The sequence below is a fragment of the Halyomorpha halys genome, unplaced genomic scaffold (assembly GCF_000696795.3).
Source record: "Halyomorpha halys isolate HHAL.00 unplaced genomic scaffold, Hhal_1.1 Scaffold6.1, whole genome shotgun sequence".
NCBI lineage: Eukaryota > Metazoa > Arthropoda > Insecta > Hemiptera > Pentatomidae > Halyomorpha > Halyomorpha halys.
Genome location: NW_027111275.1, coordinates 401,738 through 419,859, shown reverse-complemented (window position 1 = coordinate 419,859; position 18,122 = coordinate 401,738). Strand labels below are relative to the sequence as shown.

General features: G+C 27.6%; 2 protein-coding genes across 3 annotated transcripts; both read left to right on the top strand.

Annotated features, from left to right (window-relative positions):
• The first annotated feature begins 43 nt into the window (after window positions 1–43).
• Window positions 44–16,786, top strand: LOC106692737 (FYVE, RhoGEF and PH domain-containing protein 3). 2 transcript variants are annotated; one of them, XR_002945232.2, is made up of 10 exons: window positions 44–390; window positions 527–657; window positions 4,693–4,914; window positions 6,813–6,999; window positions 7,088–7,251; window positions 7,406–7,669; window positions 8,168–8,281; window positions 8,367–8,441; window positions 9,853–10,101; window positions 16,661–16,786. XR_002945232.2 is itself a non-coding variant. In XM_014438857.2 (9 exons), exons 1-9 carry the CDS (start codon window positions 297–299, stop codon window positions 10,009–10,011), a joined length of 1,410 nt encoding a protein of 469 aa, XP_014294343.1. In that variant the 5' UTR covers window positions 44–296; the 3' UTR covers window positions 10,012–13,520. The 2 variants fall into 2 exon arrangements, 1 of the variants encoding a protein (XP_014294343.1); XM_014438857.2 differs by lacking the exon at window positions 16,661–16,786 and having other exon boundaries at window positions 9,853–13,520.
• LOC106692745 (high mobility group protein I) lies at window positions 16,730–17,773 on the top strand (the record flags this gene model as incomplete). The annotated part of the gene is given in 3 exon segments (XM_067049294.1): window positions 16,730–16,879; window positions 17,400–17,471; window positions 17,633–17,773. Coding segments are annotated over 2 exon segments (201 nt in total), but the record flags the coding sequence as incomplete, so codon positions are not given.
• Window positions 17,774–18,122: the final 349 nt, after the last annotated feature.

Here is an 18,122-nt window from a genome sequence, read left to right as displayed (position 1 = left end):
TTATAAAAAAAAAATATATTATTATTTTTATTTAAGTAACGATACAACAAGTGATTCATTGTGTAAAGTTATTTTCGAATCCTACATCACCTGCTATATACTACAAGATAAGGTAAGCATGTTGTAAAACGAGTGCCAACTTTCAAATTGTTTGAAACCTCAACGGTTTTGTTGTCCAAGTATGATTATTTACTTCAGAGTGAATAATAAAGTATATACAAATTGTACGCCGTGTACGCTTTTTAGAAATTAGAATCCCTTAGATTTAATAACTTGATTTTTTTTATTAAGTTAAAATGAACACTTTACCATCAACTCCAACTTTAAGTTCAGAACTCAAGTTACTTATTGAAGAAAGGAATGTGTTGACAACTCGGACTAAACTAAAAGGTACTTATTTTTCATCTCCACATTATTTGAATTGCTAAATGTAATATTTATTATTTAATTTAGTTCTTTAAAATTAAAATTTTAATGAAAAATAAACATCAATTGTTTAATGATTTTTGCTTTTAATTTTTTTTAGTTGTAAATGCTCTAGACAACCAAATTCGATTAGATCAACAGAGTAAAAAACAACAGTTAAAAGCCAAAGCTATTGAAGAGATATTTACATCTGAAATGTCATATCTCAATCAACTAGAGATTGCTATGAAGGTAATATTAATATTGTTTCTCTCCACATTTTGACTATTAAATATTTTTTATTTGACAGTTTGTGGAACAGTGTTGCAGGACTGCTTTATTATTATATAGTAATCTTAATTTATTTAAAGTACCTGTTGCCAAAGTTTGTTCCTCTGAGAAAATTTAGGGTAAAAAAATTGCAAATTTCGTTAAAGTGTATCTATATTATGTTATTAGGTTTGTTAAATAACTTTTGGTACATGATCATTGTGATATTTTAAATCACACTGTAAAGGGCTTTTTTCTGACTACATTAGTGGTCAAAATATATGAGGAAAAGCAAACTTTATCTATTTGCTCTAGGTAACTTAGCTGTCTTAATGTCAATAAACATTTATAGTATCATGCTGGAAAATAAGTGCTATAAGAAGATTTAATATCAATTACACCGTTGAAATTAAAAGTTTGTAAGTTAAAACTGGAGTTATATGATATTCAACACCTAAGAAGAGGTTTGGACAAAGATTTTGATAAGGATTAAAAGGTTTCTCTGTTAAAAGTCTCATTTACGACTAGATTCATCAATTAGGAAAATTTAAAATTGATGCAGTCTAATTTTTTTTATTGAAAATAAATTATAAGATTAAAAAAGTGACTATACCTGTGATAGATTTTTGTTTTGTTACCAACAATTAGGAAAAATGATGATTGATTTGGTCCTGAACTGCTCATATATATTCAGTGTTTTGTTTTAAACTAATGCTTTTTGTTTTTTAATTATAAATTCAAAAAACAAAACACGCAATCTGTAACTTTAGATTTGACAGATTCATATAAAAGCATTTTCTTTAATGACTAAAAATAATAAGGTATTTGCCACTAAGTAGAGCACGAATTTAAATAATCGTGTTGTATATAGTTTTATCTTTGTGATGACTAGAATTTACCTCTTAGAATTTCATTACTACTAGTCAATACTTATCAGTAGTATATACTGGTGAATACTTTTGTTTAGTGTCATTTTAATATGCAATTTTAGCATTATAATTTGGTATTTTATTTTATAATCAAATGCCAAGCCTAATAAAATTATCAATATTATTGTCTGTTTACTTTATTGTGTATGTATTGTTTTAAGAACTAGAATGGGTTATTTGTTTTTATCGAAGCTAATAACAAATATTTGATCGACTTCATTGACAATTTATTTACAAATATTATTATTTACTATTGTGTATAAGTACAGAGAACAAAGTAGAGCATATGAATCAAGTTTAAGTTAATTTTAAAATTGGCTACTGTTCTTAAAGTATTAATCAACCTTACCCAGCTGTTTGAAGGAAATAGACGAAGCTCTCGAACTAAGTAAAACTTCATACAATAATTTGCTGAATATTTAACAAATTATTGAATTTAAATATATTAACTTAAATTAACTTAATTAAAATTAATTTAAGTAATAGTAGTAATAAACAAAGTTTCCAGTAACTTCACTTATCATTATTTTATTATTGATAATTCATAAAACAATGAAAACGATTATTTCAGGAACAACCCATGTGCTATTTTCACAAATGTCTCATGTATTGTTTAAATAACAGTTTCAATTATATTAGTAACTCTAATAGTTTTTATATTTAACAAAAGGAACATTTGTTATGATCAATAACTATCTATATCTATTATTTCTTATATATGATTTTATATTGATTAATAATAAATCTTTTAATTATTACAATATATTATTTGTAAATAGAATATGATCCAGGTGCGGTCAAATAAAACTCAAATAGTAATAACTATTTTAATTGAGCCAACGTTTTGCCCCACATTGCAGGGCTTCGTCAGGGCTAAAAAAGATACACATTTAACATAAGTAATAAAGTAAATGAGAAATTACAATGGTATAAAATGAAACATAAAAATTAAATAAGAAAAATAAAAGGATATAATAAACAATTAATGAAATCGGAACTAGTAACAGATTAAAAGAAGAAATATAAAAAAAAAGGTACAAACTAAAAGATGAAAAAAGGGGATAAGAATAAAATCAAAAATAAAGGAAGAAAATGAATGAGACAGAATTCATACCTGTTTTGACAGAAGTCCAAGTCAGAGTGAACCGTTTGTATTGGGAGGAGTGGGGATGGCAGCTAAGTATGTTACAAAACAATTTAAAAGTAAACAATGTAGAAATTATTAAAATTAGGTAAACAATAAATGATAATATACATAGTAGAAAGGGGGGAAGAAATATTTAACAAAACAAAAAAATAAAAATTTTAATGGTACACAGATAGAAAACAGAAGAAATAAAGTTATAAGAATGGGATACAATAAATATAAATGATAAAGAAAGACAATATACCAAATTAATAGGGATATAGAGGTATGTAAATTACATAATAGAAAAATAAATAATAAAGTAATTAATGTAAGTATAATTAATCTGGCAACATATGAATATAAATTAAAAATAAGATGCATAAATATCAAAGAAAAAGAAAGGATAGTAACTGTAAAATATAATTAAATTAAGTATGGAGGTGAGAATTTAGAGAATAAAAGCAGAATAATTTCTTTTATGCTGGTTTTATTCTCCAAATTCTTTGTTGTATGTTGGTCTGGTGATGTCCAAATTAAAAGATCCTATCCTTTGTATACACCGTTCCAATGTAGTTTACCAGATACCTTGTTCTCATACCTTCAGATACCTTGTTCATGCTGCAATTTCTTCCATATCGATATAGGCGAAATTAAGAATCAACTTAAGAACTGCATTTCTCTCTAAATTGTCAGAACACTCTTTAAACCTGAATCATGCTTTTATTTTATTTTTATGTTTCATTGTATACCCTTGTAATTTTCCATTTATTTTTTTACTTAGATTAAGTGTTTGTATCTTTTTTAGCCCTGAAACGTTGGCTCAATTATAATAGTTATTATAATGAATGGAATATGGTCCGGGTGCGGTTAAAAAAAAACTCAAATAGTAAATAATTATACTATTTTTATTGAGCCAACGTTTTGCCCCATGTTCCAGGGCTGTTTTGACGGGAGTCGAGGACAGAGTGAGCTATAGATAGATAATAGTTATTACTGTTTGAGTTTTATTTGACCGCACCCAGACCATATTACATTTCTTAATACACAGGGTCAATCAGCGATTTTCCAATATATTATTTGTCTTTCATTTCAACTCAGCTTATATTATTTTATTCAGTGGATCATTATCAATAAAGATAAACTAGTCAAAATTATGTATATAAACCTCTGCTACTACAATCCATAAAGGGTCTTGGATTTGAATAATACGTGCTTGGTACAGAAGTAATGTTTCTTCCTGGGAGGAGATGATTTAGTCAGGATCTCACTCTACCATTAGATTTTAACACATTACCCCCGATTGAAGATTTCTCACTTTATTGAGGCTGGTTATACTCTTCTATTATCTTATTATTAATTACTATGGCGGTAATCAAATTCAGACTTGTAAAAATGAGCAGAGGGCCTCACTGGCTGAGGTATCTTGCTCCCTAATATTGTTAATAGAAATACAATAAAATTTGTTCGTCACAACCTTTTAATCTGCTAATGAATATTGTTTTAATTCTATCTTTGAGGAAAATGTTAAACACAAATAAAGTTCTCTAAACAAGGCAAAGGACCCTTTATTAATTACCTTATTGTCAATTATCTTTAGAATAACTATAAGGCTAACAGGGCCGTGTGTGTTATATTATTATATATTTACCAATTATATATATTTATTATTTTTTTTAGACATGAAACGGCCTTATATACAACACGAAAAACATTTCTTCCCAACTTTCCCCACAAATTCCCGCTCCTTTCCTTTCTTCCCACCTCTTCTTCATTCTTTTAGACTTCCTCCAGAGTCTGTACTCTTCTTTCTTCCTCGCTCCATACTCTCCCCCTTCCCACCTCTTTGACGCCCACAAGGACCTTTATCTTCCTTAATTATCCCTATATTCATATTGAGGCAGGCTCGACTTAATGATTACTAATTTATTATATGTACAAAAAAAATTTTTTTTTTTTTAGTATTTCAAGAAACCATTACTAGAATCAAAACTACCATTGCCAGACAGCCTTACCCATCTATTTGAAAATTTGGAATCAGTTTATAATGTAAATGGTGAACTTCTAAATCAATTGCGACTACATGGAGAGGATGTAGCTGGAGCATTTATTAAAGTTGCACCATTTTTCAAACTATATTCAGTTTATGCTTACCAATACAGGCATGGATTGAGTGCCCTACAGGTATATAATTTTTTTTGTTTAAAAGGTTAATATTGTACAATCCCACTCATGCAATAAGGAACTGACCTACTTTTTTGGCAAAATTGTATTTTTTTAAGTTATTTTAATAAGTTTTTCATGAACTTTCATTTTTATACAGAAAGTCAAGATTCTATATCTAATATTGGTATAGAGGAATTGTATGCCTTGGGTTTTTGTTGAGATATGAAAAGTCCTCTAAAGAAGATTACCATAACTTGTAAAACTCAATTCACAAAATTTGGGTTGGTTATTTATTGCAAATTTGGATTCAGTTGTTAATAGATGTTTTAAAAACTGTAGATGGACATTTATCTATTTTCAAGTACTGAAAATATTTCTGAAGTGAAACTTCTTTAGATATGGTAAAGCTGATTGGTCTGGAATAAATGAAGGCAAAATTCTATAATAAATTAAAACATGTTTATTTTTATTCTCGTTTTTATAAAATAAAACTAGCATTTATTTTTTTTTACATAAAAACAATTACAAAAAATAAAGTTCACAATACCTTTTAATATCTCTACTCTGAAAGAATAGACCCCACTCTCTCTCTGACTTATTGGAAAACGAAACTAAAGTTATTAGTAGTGGTTCTCCTTACACTTAATATGTGTAATAAGAAATCGGCATTTGGCAATCACCATTCACAAATCTTAAGTGAGGGACTCCTGGTCCCATTTTACATGAATACAACAAAACCCAAACCTAGTAATTAGTATGTATAGTCTTATCATGAGTTACAAACACTAATGGACTATTTGTTATTGTGACAGACAACAATCCCACATTTTATTAAGTTCTTAGTACAGCTTCAATGAGTGATTTGTGAGCTGAGTTTTGTATATTACATTTTCTGTCAATTACAGACACTGTGATAGGTTTTAATTGATTTTATGACAAGTAGTAGAGGAGTATCATTTTGTTCATTTAAATACAAAAGTCTGAGTGCTCTTTTTCTGGACATGGTCATTTTTAGTCTGAGAGCTCTCTTTCTGGACATTTTTATGACTGATAAAGTCATAAAACATTACATCTCTTATAAAATATTGCTAACATAAACATGGTTACATAATGAAAAAAGACTAGATGTTGCTAATTTCTATTTTGTTTTACAATTTAAACGTTTAAATTTGAGTGCTAGAACAGCTATATATAGAAATGACAAGAATCTTTCGAATATTGTGACTCCTAACATCTATATAAATATACATCAATCCAATGAACTGGGTTTTGTTTGTTCGAGAATACGTAATATTTGTACAAACATATGTGAATTGGAAAATGGACAGACGATTATGGCGGTGGCCCTCTACATATAAATCAAATCAAAAATTAAAGATATCGTTGACCATATTCATAAAGTCTTATTTGCCTTCACTACTGAAGGTTGAATAAAGATCTAGACAATATCCCAATGATTATGAGTGGTTATTTCATCAACTTCAACACAAATGAAGTTCAAACATTGCTAAAATAATTTTAATGAAAAATTTAACATTGACAAAATTTACAATCCTAAATTATTTGTGTCATACTTCAGCTACCATGAACGTATAATTTCTTTTTTTAGACTATGGATATTGATGAATAAAAGATATATTTCATTTATTTAAGAGGAATTTCCCTCAGTCCAATTCTATTTCCTAATCCTGAAATGATAAAATTGTGTCAATGTTTGAACTTAAGTCAATATTTCATATGTGGCTCTCATGCATAATTTTATCCATAATGGTTTGTCATGTTTTTCTTATAGTTCTGGTGTTAAAAAGGTTATAAATTATTGTTCTGTTTTTAATATTGTAATATCTTAAGACTTTTTTTCTTAACTTTTATTTTAATGTTAGATATAAATAACACTAATTCATATTTTTTTCAAGGAATTGCCGAAGTGCAATTGTAAACTTGATGCACTTATTAAAAAACAAGAAACAAGACCAGAAGTAGGTGCAAAACTGGGTTCAATATTGATAGCTCCAATTCAAAGGATACCTCGTTATAGATTGTTGCTTAAAGAACTTCTGAACTATACACCAAAAACTCATGCCCATCATTCCTCAATAAGAGGTATATTACTATATTAAGCCCATTATTTCTTAAAGCAAATCACTAAGCATTGCTGTGATATCTTAATTTTTTCTCTATACTCTAACAGATGCTATTAGAGAAGTAGAAAAAGCCACAGAACACATAAATGCCCTTGTAAGTGATCAAGAAAATATGGAACGAATCATCGAGTTACAAAAAAGTTTTGTTTCTGGGGATCCTATTCTAATTTGTCCTGGAAGAAAATTGATCAAAGAAGGGTCATTAATGAAGGTATTGTTATTTTTTCCAATCTTTAAATCATATGAATCATTAACATTGTTTTTCAATATTATCACAGAATTTTTAAGGAATTTATAGGCTCACATACTGATTATCCTGATGCATGCTATTAATATTTTTCGATTTTCAATGTTTCTCTTTGTAGATATCTAAAAAAGGAAAGAGGCCTCGTCAAATATATTTAATTCTTATGTCTGATGTCATTGTTTGTTGTAAAATGACTGGAGCACTTTTTGGTGAAGCAAATTCTCTTCGTTGTTCTTGCATCCTACCTTTAAACAGATGTTTAATACATCCAGGAGCTAAGAATTTCCAAATAATTTGTAACCCAGTCACTCTAACATTGTTTTCTGAACAACCTTATACAATGGAAACATGGATTACCATTATTAAGCAAGCTATATTGAAGGTAAAATATATTTTTAGTATTTACGTGTTTTTATCTTATCTTTTAATCAGATTGAAAAAAATATTTCATCATTTCTTCGAGGCTCCAATTTTCATTGCAACTTTGTGAAAAAAAATACTATACATTTTTTCTAAATTAATTTTAGGGGTTGCTAATGTTAAAAAAAAATGTAGGAATGGGAATGATCCTATTGCTACGAAAATTTTATTTGCAGCAATTGTAATGTTATTGATAAATAATATAGGTGAAAAAATTAACAAGGTAGTCGGTCAGATATTACATCATATTAAGACATTAAAGCAGAGCTGCCATCAGCAGAACCCAGATCGAAGCAAAATAATCTGTTCATAATGGCCCCCTCTCACTTAATATTTTATTTGCTTTATTTTTTTTAATATTATTAAGACAATCTAGATTAAGGTTTATTAAGAAAACAAAACTTACTACTATATTGTAGTAGCAAGAGTTTATTAATTTATATCATGTTTTCTAATTTAGGAACAGCAAAACCAGGAGACATTAAAGAGGAAAGGAAGTCTTAGACACTTCAGAATTAAGGACATTAATTCATTATCCTCATCAGTTGTTCCTAAGAAACGGAAGCAGTTAGAAGTAAGAGGGTTCTAGTATATTTCGAACCAAATTATCATAGCTTTTATATTTTATCGATAACTATTTATAATTTTTTTTTTTGAAGGATAATTACGAAGTCTCAGACTGTCACAGTCCAAACAAAAAAAACAAGCTTTCTGCAGGATGTTCTTCAAATTTAGTATGTATTAATATCTTATAATCTTCTAAGTCGCCTTATTTGTAAAAATTATTTATATTATCTGTTAAGTGTTTTTCCAGCGTACTTCACTTATCAGTATGTGTTATTAGTATATGGGAGCAAAATTGATTCAAATTAATTTATTTATAAGAGGAGAAAAGATTAAAATACTTAAATTTACTTTAAGAAACAAATATTATACCTTTATATTTTTATTTAGAAAATGAACTTTCAATATTAAGTATCATTTCCTGTTGCTCTGTTACGTTACCACAAACCTTTGGAGTTCATTTCTAATGAGGTTAGTATACCTCATCTAATTCCATCTGATGTATCCATTAAAATTGTTCTCAGCTCCTGTAAATTATCAAGAGGGACACATCTTACACATTGATTCCAGGAATGTTCTATTGAATTAAAAACAGGACTATAAACTGGTTGTAAGAAACTTAATTTCTATATCCTTAAGCTGTTTTTCTACTGCTTTAAAGGCCACTTAAAGCGTATCTTGATGTTTCAATTATTACTAAAACTGTGATATTTGCTGGCGTAGGCCATAAACTCATTTTAACAAGTCCTACCAAATCTTATAAGGAGTTAAAAAGCAATAGAGTGATACAAAAATTCACATTTACATATATAATACTTGTTCCGCTACCTTAATTCCATCTATGGGCCAATCCTGATTGGTTTTGAAAAGACTGGTGATACTTTATAAGATCAAGATCAATGAATCGTAACCAATGATAAATAAATTTTAATCTAACTGCCTATCAATAAAATAAAATTAAAGATTTCTAAAAATAAATGTTGATCGTTTTTTAAAATAATCGAGACAGAACAGACCATTGCCACTGCCACTTATATTAGTCAAATTATAATTTTTTGATTTCTAGCTGTATGAATGATCATGAAAAATACTTCATTTAATTAAATGATAAGTATGCAATTGATATGTGTTTTAGATGTGGATCAATAGGGATATACAAAATAAAATTGAGTGTCTACAAACCTTTCTAATCAGTTATAATCTATTATAGTAGTGTCTGATGAGAAAAAACTAGTTGAAGAAATGGTGCCAGTAATAAGTTTCTCTGATATGTTCATTTAATATACAGAAGAATTGTTATTTTATGGTATAAAAGTAATTTAAGTTAATAATAAGTAAAATGAAAAAAGAGAAACAGTTTTAATTCTTGGCCCTTCACTTATTTTATGTATTATTAAAATTTAAAAAAGTTTATAAATCAAACTATAACTTAAACTAATATAAATCTTTAATTTTTTTGAGAATTGCCTGTTAAAACCATTCAAAAATTAAAATATGGATAAATGCTACTTTTTAAACAAGTAATACATGATATTATATACAATATTTCTTTGCTGTTAAGTTATATCTATATTTTTTTAGGACTCTTCTTCAGAGAATGATGAAAATGAACGAAAGCAGCTAAGCTACTTCTCATCAGTGAAGAAGGCGATTTCTAATTTTGGGCATTCATTGAACAAATATTGGTTTCCACTATACGTTAGGAGGAATTCTAATATGGATAAAAAAATCACCAATTAACTTTTCACTTAATAATGAAAATTGAGTCATGCATATATTTGCAAATTGTTACTATATGTGCATATGTTTTGTACCACATTTATATATAATGTGAGTCAGTCAGCTATTGTAAAATTTAAGGGTTTAGTTTTCTACACGTTTCATTCTATTTTATTTTTAATTTATATATCACCGATGTAAAATACACATGGACTATAATTTTTATCAAAAAAAATTTCATCTGTCGTAAGAGGGTTTCAAAAAAGATAAAAATATATTAAATTACCCCAATCGTTTTTGATGACACAATGTCAGCTTTTTTTTTTCTTTCTTTTAATAAGTCAATAATATTGTTGGGCTAGTGGTAGCAGTGATCAACTTACATAGAAAATTATAGCCACTTTATCACTTTTACCATTAACCTGGCGGTATTTATGACAAACATTAGGAATGTTTAGAATTTTAATTTTTTTTTTTTTTATTCTAATATATTATAAATTTAAAACCATTACGATTAGTGATAGTATTGAGGAAAGATTATTCTAAAGTGTAGCTCCTACTTCAATGATGCTATATTGTTGTATAGTGTATATGTGTTCCCATAATCTGGAGGACCCATGGCTTACTGATATCTAAGGCTGTTCGACAGAAGTATCAACACACTTTCTTACTCCAGGGAATAATATATTAGATTTTCCTTTTTTAAAAAATCTAAGGGTAGCATTGGTAAAGTAATCTTATTTCATTAAGAGAAAAGAATGTTTAATTTATTTTTCAACTTACCTTTTTCTCCTCAAAAAATGCATTAATATCCTCTATTAAAAATAAATATGTAAAACAATTTTCTAATAAAAGCATTTGCTATGTAAAAATGTATATTAAATTGAAAATATGTGAATATCCAAAAATACATATATACACAATAGGGAAAAAAAACTTTTAGATTTGTTGTTTGTGTGTTGTAGTGTATAATGACTAATTAATAAATAACAGAAAAATTCAGACAAAAACTAAATTAATTTTTAAATAGTTATAATAATTAAAAAACCCTAAAATTTTACTACTATACAAAACAACCTCTATCAGCTGGAACTTGAAAACTCAATTATACAGAATATTGCAAGTTAGTTTAGATAAAAAAGATTGTCGAGTAGTTTATTTATCTCTTCAGCAAGCATAAGCCGACCACTGTGATCTAACTAAAGCAGTAATACGAGGAGAAGATGGTTGGAAGTGCGGTCAAAATGAAACACAAATAATTTGGTGTAACCTATTTAATTGTGCCAATGTTTCGACTAGAGTTTCTACCCTTCTTCAGGGCTAAGAACAGAACAAGATAACAACCACAATAAGTATAGAAAATAAAAAAGAAAAATCATCAATTTCTATTTTTCTATCAATCATCTATTTTCTATACTTATTGGTAACTGCGTATCTTGTAATAAGTATAGAAAATAAAACAGAAAAATCGTCAATTCCTATTTTTCTATCAATCATCTATTTTCTATACTTATTGGTAACTGCGTATCTTGTTCTGTTCTTAGCCCTGAAGAAGGCTAGAAACTCCATCGGAAACGTTGGCACAATTAAATATAGGTTACACCAACTTATTTGTGTTTCATTTTGACCGCACCCCCAACCATCTCCTCGTACGTTATCCATGGTCAACTATCTCTCATAATTAATAAAGTTGTAATAGTATAAGTTGGAATTTTCAATTCCCACTTCAAAGCTTGTTTTGTATACTACTACCTCTAAAATATCTTCTTTTATTTTTTTTTTTTCCTTTTTTAAAGGAATAAAATCAACCCCAGAAGGTTCGCTTCTCAGGACTAGCTCATATTTTTTTTTTTTTTTTAATATTTCTTTTTATAAATTGGTAAAAAATTAAAATACATCGGCTGAGTATTTTTCTCTTTTCACCCCACCTCTTGTTTATGTTTAGAAAGATACTGATATTAAAGGAGAGCAAAACTAATATTTATTATTTCTTCCTATCTTTTAAATTTTTTCAAAAATAATTTTCTTGTCATATATGAATACAATCCAAATAGTTAAATTCATTTGCATTAATATTCTAGAAAATCACTTTACCTTTAAAGGATGCTGGATGAAATGTATCAAATTCCTTATTTATTATGCCAGTAACATATCAGCCCATATTGTTTCTTTTATTTTTTTAACAAGTATATTTCATATAAAATAATAAATTGAGTTCTTGGCATTTTCACTTTCAACTGTTTAGAAGTAAAGTTATGAAAGAATAATGATAAAACGGTGTTACCAACTTATTAGTACTGTTCCTCTTTATATTTAGAAATACCATGGAATATCTTACCCTTGGTTCTGCTAAGAGTTAAGATTGTTATGTATTATCCTTTATTAGACAAATTAAAAAATTATTTTCCTGCACCAGGGAGTATAAAAAGATATTTTATTTTATAATATTTTAATTAGATTCCTGATCTCAAATATGAATTAGAATAAGCTATGTCTGTACCCAAAGTACATATTTTTATTGACCTCTGGTAAAGACAACTTTATATATTTGAAATTCAATGTCTTGTTGTATAGAGATTTTTTTCATCAAATTTTGTTATAAATAGTAATGTTAACGAAAAGGGCTTTCTTAATTGTATAGATCTATAGTCTTAAATCTTTGCTAATATATGTAAGAAATTAACTTGAACCTTTACAATGTTCTGTTTCCGCGAACATTTAAAGCTTTTTCCATCCCCAGAATTTCACTTTCATTTATTCAATAAAACTACCATGGGGTTTTCCTTAAAACTTTTTCAAAATTAACTCTGTCTTCAAAAAGTTAGTTACTTTCAAAATAAGACAGCTTTTTTTGTTTGCATTTTTCTCCAATTGATCCATTTCTGGTTTATCAATTTTTTCACAAATATATTCAAACATTAAAACAAGAGAAAACTTAGTTGAATTGTCTGGTGTAAGACATTTTTTAATGTCCTGGAGATAATAAATGATAAAAATAATAATGTCATAAGAATTCCTAGCTTATCATTTATGGTTTAGCATATTTTTTCTACAAAATTATATTTAAAATTTTTTTTTATAGATATCTATGAAATTATATAAAGAAAATATGGAAAATTATTTGACATTTTTTTTTAACATTGAATTGAATACATGACATCCTGTCCATTCCTTTATTGCATTTCAATATTAAAGTTTTGAAAATTAATCTACCTGTTACTGTTGACAACTCTGAAAGCACTAGTTACAAATTATGGTCAATCAATAGAGTAGCCATCCTAGTACAACACTCAACATACAAACAAATGGACTTCTCTCCTTTTGTCACAACAAATGTTTTAAATACTGCATTTTTTTTTTTCTTTGTAACATTAAAGGTTAAGAAATTTCTTTACTTCCACTATCTTTTCACTTATTTATGGTCTCTGATTATCAGTTTAATATCATCTATATCTATCATAGCTATCATTAGACTGTTTTTTAATAAATTTTATTATTTCAAAATATATTTTTTTACTTAACAGTTTTGTGATTCTTTGTGTACCTATCGGCCCTTTTCATTCATTCTTACTAATTTAGGTTTTATTACATGTTGTGAAAAAAATGTGTGCTATTAGATTTTTAATTTGCAATTTTTTGCTGATTTGATCAAAGTTCATTGGTACTTTAATTTTGTTTTTTATTGACCATTCAAGTTTTGAGGTCACTTGATTTTAGCATCTGTTGTAATCTTCCATGTTATATACTGTCATCACAAGTGTAAATAGCACAATTTTGGTAACAGACATGTAAGAGATAATAAGCATGGTGTAGCAAGGTAACTCATTGATATAGGATAGACACCATTCTGATAAAGATATTGGTTTTAATTTCGATTTAGCAATTACTGAATAAAGGAGGTTACATACTTCAGAATTACAGGTGACGAATCTAATAAATTCAATTGAAGTAACAGCATTGTGAAGATTGAAATGTATATTTAAAGTTGTGTTAGATATGGGAGAATCTCTAAATTGTTGAAGAGGTGGAGAATCAGGTGGGAGAACTTCATTAATGCTGGCCTCGAGAATCCTGATTAGTGCAAAAATTGTTGTGGGACCACTAAGTCTTATTAGGCTAGGAAAGAATGGTGTCCTTTCTTCATTTGATATCGATACATAATTAAGGAAAGAAAAAGAAAATCTACAAAATTTGAAAGAGAAATAGATAAGCATATTTACTAGTTGAAAAAGGCTATTTTCAATTGTCAGAGAACACTATTGGTTGGAGAAGGTTGAAAAAATTAGATTTAAAAGGTAAAATGGTATGACATGAAGAAAAGAATAAAATTTCAAAGGTACAAGGATGGGTTTAGGATTGATCGGTCACTTGCTCCAGTGTACTGAACTAGAGAATCTAAATAAAATAAGATGGAAACGGTCATAGGAATTGAAGTGAAATAGTTTATATGTATATGAGAAATACTGTTGTTGGATAATCTGATAATAATGATAAAAGTGTAATCAAAGATCAGTATAATACTTCATGTTTCTCTTCTGAAATATTTACTTGATACATTGTTTCAAGATTTTAAAAAGAAAATTTTAAATGCTATGCAATTTTTTCTAAATAAAATGCAGAAAGAAGCCACTCAGTTCTGGTTATAACCAAGATTTTATGATCTACTGCAGATGAAAAAGAAGGGTTCAGATAATTCAGGGATAACAAAAATTCAACATTAAGGCTTAGGGCTGTTTGTAGCTGAGGGATTAAAGGTGTCAAACCATCACTGCCTTGTTACTGCAGCAGCGCCGGTTTAAATCCAGCCTGGGAGTTCGACTTTTATTTTGTGGCAGTCCCAAGAAATGAATACTTGAACCCTCCCTCCCACCATGGTTAGAATAGATTGATTACCTGTAGATAACAAAAAAATATAAATTAGTACCTTTTCAGGACTAAATGTAAATTTTGAGGTATAATAAATAACCTTATAAGAATATATATAGCAAGTAATATAGAAGATGTGTAACTGAAAAAATAGGAAGATAGTACACTAAAAGAATATAAATGTAAATGAATAAAATAATTTATTTTATATACATAACTAGTACAATCACTTATTACTGTACTAATAACAAATACTAGTAAGTAATGAGTAATTGTACTTGTTATTAGTAAGTATTTTATTCATTTAAATTTATATTATTTTAGTTTACTACATTCAATTTGTTTTTTATTCATCTTTTATAAAACTTCCCATGTATATTCTGATAGTCTTATCATTCTTTAAAATGTCTGTATCTTGTTATCATTTTGCCCTGATGAAGAGAGGCAAAAGTTTTTCATGCTTCTTTTCTTTCTTTCTCATCTTCCTTCCTTAATCACAATCCAACCATCAACAAATCTTCTTCCCACTGTTCGTAAACTAATAATCTTTCAATAAGATCATATTAAGTCCAAAATCATTTAAATAGTCGGATATAATTTGGAGGGCTGCCATATTTTAAAATGTCCAGGATTCCCACTTGATTTACTGCTCTGAGTGAAGTAATAAAGTCATACATCATTCTATCTTTCACTAAAATAAAAATATACAATACAATAAAGGAGATGCTCTGGGTTCCAGTTAGGAAAACAAAATTAATAAATAGTGTCTACTTAGTAATTAACATTAGTTTTTAGCTGTGGTTTTCATGACTTTAGCCTGGACCATATCCTTCTTCATTCACATACAGCCAAATATCTACATAGGAGCCATAGTGTGTAAAATATGGTAACTGTATTTCTTTATGAAGTTTTTGAGAGGGATTTAATAAATTGTTGAAAGAATCTTTAGGAATTTTGTTTTCTTAGTAAAATAATGTTGATATTAAGCTATGATAAGTGATTGCTGGTTGAAGATAAAACATTGTAATTAAAAAATAATTTAAAACTTTAAAAAAAAAAAGGTAAAAGTTTTAATTTTTGCAGGTACCATGTTTTACGACCTAATGCCTCATGTGATACAATACAATAATTCAACAGAACATACAATAGGTAGTGGATATTTTATTTTTACTGTTAATGATTTACCTAACTGGTTATACCATTCTGTTGAGAATTTTTATAATTTCTATAAAAATTTGTAATAAAAATATTCAATATTATAAAATATAAAAATATATTTTAAGTAAAAACTTCTATTTATATTTAAGTGTTTTTAAAAAAAAATAGAGAAATTATTAGAAAATCAGTAAAATATACATATACAAGTACTATATCTGTGTTATATATATATTACCTATAATATACATGTCAGGTTCTTAAAAAAATTAAGTTATTTATTTTTCAATAAATAATCATTTGCTTCATTACTATAGTCAAAGTAATAAACAGTTTAGTTTCAAAGTAAATTGAAACTAAATTCATGTAAACTAATTATCTCTAAATTTTAAGTTTGAAAATGTACATATTTATTTGAATATAATTCAGTTTATTTAATACATTATGGTTATATTCATGATTATCTCATGAAATTAAATATCAAAGGATTTAGTGATTTAAGTATTTAATAGATACAAAACGTATAAACTTAAACACAATTATTTAATAGGATATTGATTAAATGTGAAATGCTTAGGTTAAATTATATGAATATTCCAAATATATGAGCCAATATACGCTAGGATAATAAATTTAATGTTTTGATTAGGACGCTATAGTCGACTATCTAACGATGGGAAAAGTACGTTAAAGCTAACTGTGATAAATTAGAAGGGGTTCCATTGTCAGTAGGCATCTGCCAGGCAAAGGAATATACATCTGCTTATTGCGCTTGCGCGGCAACTGGCTCCTAGCTTCACAACACGTTCAGCACTGGACAGGGTCTCGTTACACATCGCCCGTTTCTTCGACTACTTAACATTTATTTGTGAGTATACCGAATTTTTTTTTCTATCTGTTGATTTTTTCTATAAGGATAACCATTTTTTACTAATATTTAGAAATAAAATTAAGCTGATTTGAAGAACTTTTACCTTTATTAGCAAAAATCTAAATGCGGGATATGGCGTCAGCAGAGAGACGCCGAAGGTCCCATCAGTGAAAATTCAGATGCGTAAAGCTTCATTTAATTAATTTCTTTTGTTGGTTTTGATGGAAAATTTTAAAAAAATATTCGTTTATTTTAATATAAAATCTAGTATTTAATAGAACTAGCGGTCAGTATCCTGTGTTCGTCAGAACCGATATTTTATTATTCAATCCTTCAGTTAATTGAGAATAGCTGTATTCTTATTATTTTGAAAATGGCGGGCGCGGTTTGGATTTACTTATAATTTTTTTTAATCGAATTTATTACCTCACAATATTACTGAATTATTAACTTAGGTCATAAGCAATTTAAAATAAATCTAATTTGGATTATTTGTTAGTAATTAATATTGTTACAGATTCTAAAGACGATGTCAGACGACGGATCCGCTACTGTTGAAAAGAAGAGGGGGCGCCCTAAGAATACTGAGGTATTTTATAAAAAAAAAAATAAAAAAAATGTGTAATTACAAGAACTATTAATAATGAAATACTTAAAATATATGTGTGTAAATATACATATAGTAAATAAACAAACAAACACACACACATATATATATTCATATTCATATTTTAATTTTTTGCTCAACAGGAGTCTTCCCCAAAAGAAGCCAAAAAAAGAGGTCGTCCTGCTTCGGATAAAAAAGAGAAGAAGGATGAAGGTGAAGCTCCTGCTAAGCGTGGCCGTGGTAGACCTAAAGGTTCTGTAAAAAAAGGAAAAACAAAAACTAAGGTAAAGAGTTAAAAATCTTATGGAGATTTTTTTTTTAGCTGTAAAAAGCAACTATATTAAGTTGCTTTTACAGCTAATAAATTTTAGTTATTTTAACACTAAGTATGATGTTATTAAAGAGATCTCTGAGGTATGAGACATTTTTGCGAACCTTTGAAAGCTTATCGACATAGTTTAAAAATTTAGTTTTTAGTATCATAGATACAATTTTTAGAATTAAGGTAATGTTAAAAGTAATATTTCTCAAAATATTGTGCATTAAAATTTTTTAGTAAGATTTAATTTATAGAAAACCTCTTATTACTTTATTCAAATATGCTAGGATAATCAATTTATTTATTTATATATA

Coding starts and splice junctions, on each gene's coding strand:
- LOC106692737 (XM_014438857.2), top strand. CDS start 297: ATGAACACTTTACCATCAACTCCAACTTTAAGTTCAGAACTCAAGTTA. Junction 658..4,692: donor AACTAGAGATTGCTATGAAG/GTAATATTAATA, acceptor TTTTTTTTTTAG/TATTTCAAGAAACCATTACT. Junction 7,252..7,405: donor AAGAAGGGTCATTAATGAAG/GTATTGTTATTT, acceptor TTCTCTTTGTAG/ATATCTAAAAAAGGAAAGAG.